Below are 9,212 nucleotides of genomic sequence, written 5' to 3' on the forward strand. Positions count from 1 at the left end.
AACAGACTTAATCCTAAATCCTGTAGAAAGTGCTGACTGATAAATTCGCAATTAGGGAGAGATAACACAAATGTATGAAGATCTCCCCATTATGTCTGGTGTGCCAAAGGGAAGAGAAAACAGTTTCTCATATGGTCTGGGGCTGCAGATAAGGGGAGGTGTGGAAAAAAATAGAATGGACAAAGGCAAATGTGTCCTATTGAGAGCTGATGCAGTTCTCAATCAAGGATCTCTTAGGTTATGGGGAATGCTATTAAAGCAGTGGTCATTAGGCGTATATGGAAACATAGGAATACAAGAAATTTTTATAAAACCTCTAGATTCACTCTTCTTAACTTGGCAACCTGTAAAGAGGAAGTTTTGATTGCTTGTAAAGTTGGAAAGAAGGACTGTGTTTAAGGCTGTCTTTAAAGCTTTGAAGAGAAAATAGTCAAGATGACTATGCTGCATCGCCTCTAAGGTTGATGTACATATCTATATCAATATAATCACATCATTAAAAAAAAGCTGAGACAAGCATATCAGACATGAAAAGCGATGCCCACAAAGCACTTTATTGACAATTGTGATCAATGGGCATTGCTTATAATGTGCCTTCTTCAAATCATGTAAGGCCTCTCAACCTCTCATATTTACAATTCTGTGGATTAGGTCTATATTATGAATTGAGACTTGATGTCATGAAAAATAACCAACGATAGACAAGATTCCACTTGTATAGACAGTTCCCCTCATTGGATGCATCCCATACTAATGCTCAGTTGTATGCAATACATCGACCTTAGCTTGCTTCGCATGATAGGAGTTATGAATGAATGTTAGATCATCTCAGCTGAGAGAAATTGTGACACCACTATTTGTTTTCTGTACAAGCTTCTGAGCAGTCCTCAAGTAAGCTTCATCTTTGTAACTCTTCCCTACTCTTCAACCCCTTCTTTGAACTTGATGACAAGCCAGGCGGTAAAGCACAAGCTGCAGTTTCATCCCTAAGTGGTGGCATACTACTTCCTGCCTCATTCAGTCCATCTGTTGCACTTGTGAGATCATTAGGAGGTGCGCTAGTGCTACCAGACACAGCTACTGCCGTCATGTCCAGAGCTCGTTTTTCAGCTCCACTGATATCTGGACCCTTCGCAGGTGTGGGCTGCCTAGCACCAGTGCTCGAGATTGCAGTAGCTAGAGAGATAGGCATCAAACAAAGACCCTTGCTTTGCAGATATTGCATGGCGGCACTCATATCTTCGTCCATGAGCCTCGCCACTTGACGCTCTGCAAAGGCAATACCATCTTGGGAAGGACCTGGTGCCCCATTGGCTTGTACAAGATTTGCTGCTATGAAGCTAGCAGCTCCCTGATTAAGAAATGAAACCACAAGAGCTTATGCGCTGTACAACTTCACTAAATATATTGGAAACACTTTTAAGCAATCGTTTAATTACCTCTGCAGGAAGATCAGCCAAAAGTGGAGTGGCTGCCCCAGCACCACCAAGCCTGCACATGCTTAAGCACTGGAAGAAGAAATGCAATACCTCATTATACAGGTTACAAAAAGAAAACCTTAATCCATTATTAAATTGCATGTACACATATTTGCTACCTTCACTTGCATCTGCAGAAACTTCACATAACTGATGATCTCATCCAACATCGATGCTTTATCTGTCTGCGCAGAGGAAAGCACCGACATCAGTTATATCTGAGCTGGTAGTAGATCAGGCTCATAGCCATGACCTTTTCTTTGCTAGATACTGTGTTTTACATAAACATGAGAAGACGACTAAGTAATTATTTTTACTGAACACCAGGAAACCTGGGGAAGATACATGAAGACAACTAGGTAATTAATCACTGAGTTCCAGAAAACCTGGAGAAGTCATCCTGATTCTAAGTGAAAGCCTTTCATTGTATAAATCCCATAGAAGACTTTCATGTGTATGAATAATTTGACTACGCAAAGTAGCACCTTATTAGAATCAGGTACCAGCTCTTGAAGGGCTTTCATTCTCTCAGCGATTCGCTCTCTTCGATTCTGCCATGAGAGAGAATTAATTAAGACTAGCCCTCAGCTTTTATTAATAGTAATGACCAATTCAGGAGGCAGTACAAGCATGCACTGTCGATTCTCACCCGCTCAGCAATGCTGTGTGGATCTGTGGCTTGACCACGGCGTGCCCTTACACGAGGCCTTATAGTTCCACTAGGACCTTGTTCAAAAGGAAACTGATCCCCATCCCCATGCCCTGGATGGATCCCTTGAGGTTGTGCAGCATGCACCTGCACCAAAGTACTAGCAATTTCAGCCTTAAAAAACAACCCTTGGATTCAACAGACCTTCTTGTGATCAGCTGTCAGCACTTCTAGGTATGGATTTCAGACAATGTATACATAAACTGATCAAAACTAGGCTTTCATACTATTCTGCAGAAAAGCCTAGAGCTGACACATTATCCTGCAAAAATTTTACCAAACACATTGTTCTTGCATAAACTTCAAAAAGCAAAATAGCCCAACGTCTTAGCTGAACCAGCTGCCTCACCATGTTCCCACCCACCATGTCTTCATCATCTCTTGGTCTCTTGCCTGCATGCAGTTCACCAGGCATGCCATCTTTGAGAGGAGAAAAAACTTCAGACTTGCCCTGACCTAAAGCAGCAGGCACTGGGGACATTGCGGCAGGAAACGGTGCTCTCCATGTTGGAGCCATTAGTGGAGGTGGTGACTGCAAGTTGGGAGACCCCTGAGAAATTCCCGAACTATCAAACATATTGAATCTGAATGCCAGAGATGCACTTTCCGGACCTCCAACTGCAAGCATAGCCTGTGAGGTGCCACTGCTGGGCTGCAGTGAAGCCTGGTGTGTCTGGCCCGTTTGAGGAGACGATGTTGATTTGGTAGAAGCAAATTGTAAGTTCTCCCCAGTGATCCCACCCTCACTCCCATCATGCAAGGAGCCTGGGTTTTCAATAACCCCACCCAAATGGCTAGAAGACATCTTTGAAAGAGCCTGCATCGCCCCAACTGAGTCAACAGTCATTCCATTAACGGAGGCCAGAGCAGCTCCCTCAACCCAGGGTGACAGCATTTGCTCAAAGAAATCGTCCATGCTCCCTGGTGTAGCCGAGTCCTCGAGAGTATTTGCCGAAGAATGCTTAGCTCAAAGGTTCATAATTTCCCTGGCAGTGGTCAGTACCAAAATGGAACACACAAGCACACAGAGGTATCCTTGATGAGGACAATTTTCTGTTGCAGCAGCGACCACAACTTTGTTAGCTTCTTCATTTCATCAGAAACAACCGCACTGCTAGCTACGATTACAGATATTCGAAGATGAATCGGGAGAGGAATACCATATGTATATACACACACGTGCACCCAATCACTCCTAGACACGTGTCATTTCAGTCCAGAGCTTGCTGCACCAGTAACAAGCTTGCCACAGTTCCAAAACATCTGTAATTGTATGTGGATTGAGTTACCACTTGAACAGTGCAGAAGATCCCCTATGTTACAAAGAGCAGATGGAGTACCTCATGCTAAAACCATCCTCATGGGAGCACGCGACGATCCTGCATTTTGCCACATGGTCTCACGAGAATCTCCGTCAATGCCTGCATGGACAGATCTGCGCCCAAATCAAAGGCTCTGCCAGTTTTCTGTTGGGCTGCAAGCCAGAAGGCGCTTGGTGGGATTGAGCAAATCAGGTAGCATAGAGAAGGCAGGTCAAGGCGGTCTGAGATGCGAATCGGTTTGATCTATGGAGCGGGGCGAGGGAGATGGTCGAAACAGAGGAAGTTACAAGAGGAGAGACAGGATAGCCGAGTTGAAACGCAGGGGGGAGAAGAAAGAGGGGGCGGGGGGGGGGACGCGGGCGAGAGAGAGAGAGAGAGAGAGAGAGAGTGTGTGTGTGTGTGTGTGTGCGCGTGTGTGTGAAGCGGCGATGCGACTTGGCAAATGTTTTCTTTGATCCGATAGTGGCCCAAATCGAAGACAATTTTGTCACTTGTGTCTTCCGGTAGTTGCAGGACTGTTGGGTTTGGACCCAATTTGGGGAGCGGGGGCACAGAGACAGGGAGAGAGAGAGAGAGCTCAGAGAACCCTAGACAACGATGGGAAAACACAAGGCGTTGACTGGGAGACGCCAAGATTCAAAAGAGAGAGGACAAACGAGAACTTTACACGCAAGGAGAAGGACTCAAAGTTGAGAGAGATTCATAAGGCGAAAAGCAAAGCTTCATGCCACATCATGATAGGGTACGAGGGTGAATTAAGGAAGAAGTGGCTTGATCAAAAGGCCTTTCCAATTAGAAGGAACTTGTAAGATGGTGACACTTAGCAATTTTGGGATTTCTAAGATTTCAACATGTGGCATTCTCTTGTATCAATCATCTTCACAAGCATCCATTCACACATGTGAATCCTTACACGGAGGCCAGCACTACTACACATGTTCAACGACCAACTAATATGGATTGTTCATAGAATGGAAAAATGTTCAATGACCAACTAATATGGATTGTTCAGAGAATGGAAAAATGTTTGTAGTAAGTGGTATTTCTTGTTGACAACACTGGGTAAATTTTCATGGACAAGAAACCTACTTGCAAGAACCAGCATGAAATCAAAGCCTTAAGTGTGACAACTTTCTTTAACATAACTCGCCCAAGAGAGAGCAGGAGAGCAAGCAAAACATGTCCTCATATGGATTATGTTCACACAATTTTGTCAAAAACAACACGTTTGTGATCTTGTGCTTAAACGTAAGCTACGAATTATCCAGTGCCATCATGAGGATAATGTGAGTATGACCTTTCAGATATTGTTGCAGAATAGGCCCACAAGCATCAATATGTAGAAAGTTGTCACATCGGCTCCTACCCTTATTAGGGAGATGCCAAATGACTCTGCAAAAAGCCTTGGAACTAAATAACTTCTCTATTTGGTGTTGCAAAGCTTGATAGTGACCTCATCCTCCCCTGTCCACAAAAAGGATTAAATTGCAGTCGTAGCTTTTGGAGGGCCAACCTTTCCAAGCCACAATTTAACATTCTTCCAAACTTTTTGAATCTCCCTACCCCCCCCTCCCCCATCCCCTCGAGAATGTGTCTAGTAGACTTTACTTGATTTTCGTTACCACTTGCCAAAGGATAAAGTTAAGTTTTCTTGAGGGCGTTGCAATCCATACTCTTCTCGATCTCCTTGCCTACGTCCTCATCTTCAACTACAAATGCCACATTCGCCAATAGGCTTTGTGTAACTCATAAAATCCATAATCTTATTACTAAAACCCTTGACTATGCTATAGCACCAAAGGAGCTTTCAACTAGAGGCAAGTAGGAACTTACTTGGATTGGCATTGCTGAAGAGTTTGGAAGAAGGCCAATTGGGTTTGAGTCTATTGAGTTGATGATGCCCAAAGTCTACTTCCCATTCAATTAGGTTGAATTGCTCCCTAATCCTATTGATCTCCATAAAATCCATACTCCTTTGACCCACAAATCCTACCACAAAATGAGACCCTTCTTTGATAGCCTTTGTCATGTTATGTTCAATAGTTTGAAAGGGAAACCAAAGGCATAAGTACACATCCATATGATTCCCAGAAGAGAAGAATCACCTCTTCTATCGTGAACTCCACACTTTGTAGGCTTCTTTGAGTACCTCTTACCATGCCTCTACCAACCACACTACTTGACTTTGATCCTTTGACTAGAGAGTAGTGGATCCATCCAATGCATGTTGGGTGCATTCACTCCTTATGTGTCCTTTGGCAATCCATGTCCTCAAAATTAGTGACTAAGGCAGACTTTCCCCCATCTTTAAGCAATTGAATGTCAAAGCTCTAGCTTTAATTGCCAACTGGGTAGACCTGACCCACCATCCTTTGTAGATGTTGTGATTAGTGTCCAAGCAAGAGTTCTCCACCCTCTTTTTCTTGCGGCATGATTCCATAACATAGCTAAAAATTCCCTCTCAATGCTAGCCTTAGTGCCTTGACTAAAGTTAAGCACCATGACAATGAAGGTGATCATGGATGCTAACATAACTTTTATGACAACTACTTTACCTTGAAAGCTAACTGGAGTACCCTTCCATCTGTCGATCTTACATTTAATCTTCTACTCTAATTAAGATCCTTTGGAAATTGGCCTTCCACCTGAATTTTGTTGAGTAACCTATAATAAATTAGTGAACCAAACATCCCATAGCACTTGATAAACTTTGATTAGGATGCTATTTATGCCCACCAACTTTCATCTTTTCATCTTGTTGACAACATATCCTAGCTCTTTAATCGAGAAGGGGTGATCAAGGAGTCATTCAAGTTCTTCTTAAAGTCAAGAGGAGTCACTCCCTTAGCACCCACAATTGGAGACAAATGTTGTGTGAAGTCTTACGCCATGTCTTTGTTATCCTTGAGCAATCTCCCCTCTCCATCTTCAATCATTGAGATTGTTTCCTACATCTCCTTAACATGTAGAGACTTAAAAAAGAAAGTATTTGGGGTGTCCCCCACCAAATAGCAATGACCTTTAGCTATATCTTTATATATTCAAATTTACACTTTTGCATGTCGTTAAGGAAATGCTCCACTCCTTTGAGGAGATGATGCAAAAAATGTTCAATGGGGTGATGAACAAAAGAGCCATAAGAATGCATTCCCTAAAGCATTGATAGTATTAAGCATACTTCTTCTAGACTCTAGCTTGATCCTTGTCATACTCTTTAGCTACCTTTGTAATAGCAATAATGCAGTTCATCCAACTATTATTTGTAGGATGGTTACTAGACTTTCTCACTTTCTTCCAAGTTGTCACTAAGCTACTGACAATAGGGCTTCTTCTCCAAGTAAGATATGTTACTCTCAAATAGTGGGGGCCCACCATCATCACTCTTACCTCCTCCCATCCTCAAGGTACAAAGGGTAGGAATGTGGTCAAACAAGGGAACCTCGAATAGCATCAACCATTTGACATTAGGCATCACCCACCATGCTCCATTATCAAGGTAGATCTGATCCAATCTGGCATCCCTTTGTGTTGTGCCATGTGTAAGAAAGCTTCTTTTTGCAATTGAAGGAATTAATGATGTCAATCAACTTGTGTAAAACCATAGATCATTCCAACTTTTCCTTTCATAAGCTATCATATGCATCCTCTCCCATGTGAGTGGACTTCATCAATTAGGGTCATGTTCTAGCGACCTAGTAGTATAGAATTCTCATTATTAAGCCTATCATTCGTATCTTCCCACAAACTAGCTCTATCTAGAGAATAGTTTGGATCATAGACCAAGACTACTACAATCTTCTACCCCCCACAATATGTTGGGATAGTGATCACGTAACCATGTCCTTTGCTCCACTATACTATTACACTAAGCACTTCTTGAACTAGTAACATAGTCCTTCTCTTGCCTTGGTTTTAGTAGGCCAAAGGCTTTATATACACCTTAACCAAAAAATGATGTGCTTCTTTTGCCCCCAACTTAACCTCTTACAAAGCCATGATGTTGGGCTTTCTCCTTTTGATGATAGACATGCATGCATCTCTTTTGGACTCTTCCCTAACTCTTGACATTCCACGTGATCATCTACGCATAACATACCTATTTGTAGATGAAGAGCTCTTCTTCTCCATCATCATCCTCATCCAAAATGGCAAAGTATTTATTGTCAACCAATGGCTTGCATGCAAGCTTCTTGAGTGACACCTTATTCTTCTTCTTCTTCTTCTTCTTCTTCTTCTTATTCTTATTAGAACAACACTTTTTGGGTGGGTTGTTCTCTTTGTTAGAAAATGTATGTGATCTTGCCCTAGTATTGGCACCCCAATTACTATTCTTAATCTCAATTCCCCCTTTCTTAATAAGGCTAACTTCTTTACCTTTAGGAGGCTATTCCTTTTTCTCCTAAACGTTGCTTGTTGGTTGGCATGAGAGCGTGCTTCTTTTCTCTTCCTTCTTTTCACCAGCACTTGCCTGCTTGATCTCCCCAATGGACTCTTTAGCAAGGGAAATCCTTAGCATGTAGGGACAATGTGCACTATGTGTTTAGTCCTCCACTAGCAAGGGCGTTCCAACTTTGTTCTCTCCTTCTATTTTATAAGTTATCATTACTTCTTAGAGTATTAGAAATTCTACTAGGCCTCTATGTGTCACGACACTTAGTCCTTCTACTAGGACATTTTGACATATACCTTTATCAAATGCATTATCCTTTACTTTTTTACACATATCATGAGGTGGCAAACCGTGATAAATTTTGGTTGCCACCGCTTCATGTAATTATGACCATACTATTAACAAAATCTTCTTAGCACTTTTGCCATGTGGCAGAATTACTTATTGTCATACTTTGGCAACTTTGTAGGGCCAAGAGAAGTGCCTAGACACATTGTGGAGACAAGTTTAGATTATCTAGACTAAGAGAATTTCATGGCTCAAATTCACCATAAATTTGCTAATTGCATAATTTTGATTAACCAAGAAAAAATTAAATTAACATATTAGATAGGCTAGCACTTAGTGGGATGGCAACAAGTCTATAAGTTTGTTTAATCCATAGCCCCACCCAATCAATATAGCATTCCAAGCCATCTCTCCAACCATGTTTTTAATGTTGGAATGTGTAATATATATAATTCCTTGACCAAAGCAACAAGCATTTGTACTTAAATCCTTTCAAGGGCACCATAGCATCCATGTATACATTGCATCCTCTTAGGGGCACTATCTTTACCTCTTGCTAATAGCCATAAGGTTGTTTGATTGTGAGAGTTGGAGTAACAAGGCTTTCTATGGCTTCTAAATTTATTGGCATAAGGTTGCACACCATGCAATCAACCAAGATTGTACAAATAGATACCTTTGGGACAATCAAGAACATTAACTTTTTCAATATGACTTTTAAACATTAGTAATGGGAAATTAACCTTTCTACACAACAATTTAGTTAAAGAAATAGGCATAGTCATTTAGAACACATCTATATAAATTTTGTGAAATTTTCTACCCTGACAGTCAATGTATTTTGTAGGTTGAAAGAACATTATCATTACCAAAAAGACATGGGAATTATTCAACACATGGATCCATTACATGTGTTAAATAGATGGTTTGATACCCAAAGGCTTATGTAACGTAATCAATTTATTTTGTAGGTTCAAGGAAATGGTTATTATGGTCAATATGTAGAGGAGAGATTAAACATGGTG

The 9,212-nt window shown here is 41.4% G+C and overlaps 1 protein-coding gene across 4 annotated transcripts; it reads right to left on the minus strand.

Annotated features, from left to right (window-relative positions):
* Positions 1-464: 464 nt before the first annotated feature.
* LOC148040500 (uncharacterized) lies at positions 465-4,160 on the minus strand. 4 transcript variants are annotated; one of them, XM_087699940.1, is made up of 8 exons: positions 3,528-4,160; positions 3,348-3,413; positions 2,537-3,240; positions 2,128-2,274; positions 1,964-2,029; positions 1,598-1,663; positions 1,440-1,508; positions 465-1,351 (listed from the first exon to the last, which is right to left on the minus strand). In XM_087699940.1, the coding sequence occupies exons 3-8, from the start codon at positions 3,101-3,103 to the stop codon at positions 899-901; spliced, it is 1,368 nt and encodes a 455-aa protein (XP_087556066.1). In that variant the 5' UTR covers positions 3,104-3,240; positions 3,348-3,413; positions 3,528-4,160; the 3' UTR covers positions 465-898. The 4 variants fall into 4 exon arrangements, with proteins under 4 accessions (XP_087556066.1, XP_087556041.1, XP_087556059.1 ...); XM_087699915.1 differs by having other exon boundaries at positions 3,348-3,450; XM_087699933.1 differs by having other exon boundaries at positions 2,537-3,413.
* Positions 4,161-9,212: the final 5,052 nt, after the last annotated feature.

The sequence above is a fragment of the Lygodium microphyllum genome, chromosome 2, assembly GCF_053477565.2.
Source record: "Lygodium microphyllum isolate KBCC chromosome 2, Lygodium_microphyllum_v1.1.10, whole genome shotgun sequence".
NCBI lineage: Eukaryota > Viridiplantae > Streptophyta > Polypodiopsida > Schizaeales > Lygodiaceae > Lygodium > Lygodium microphyllum.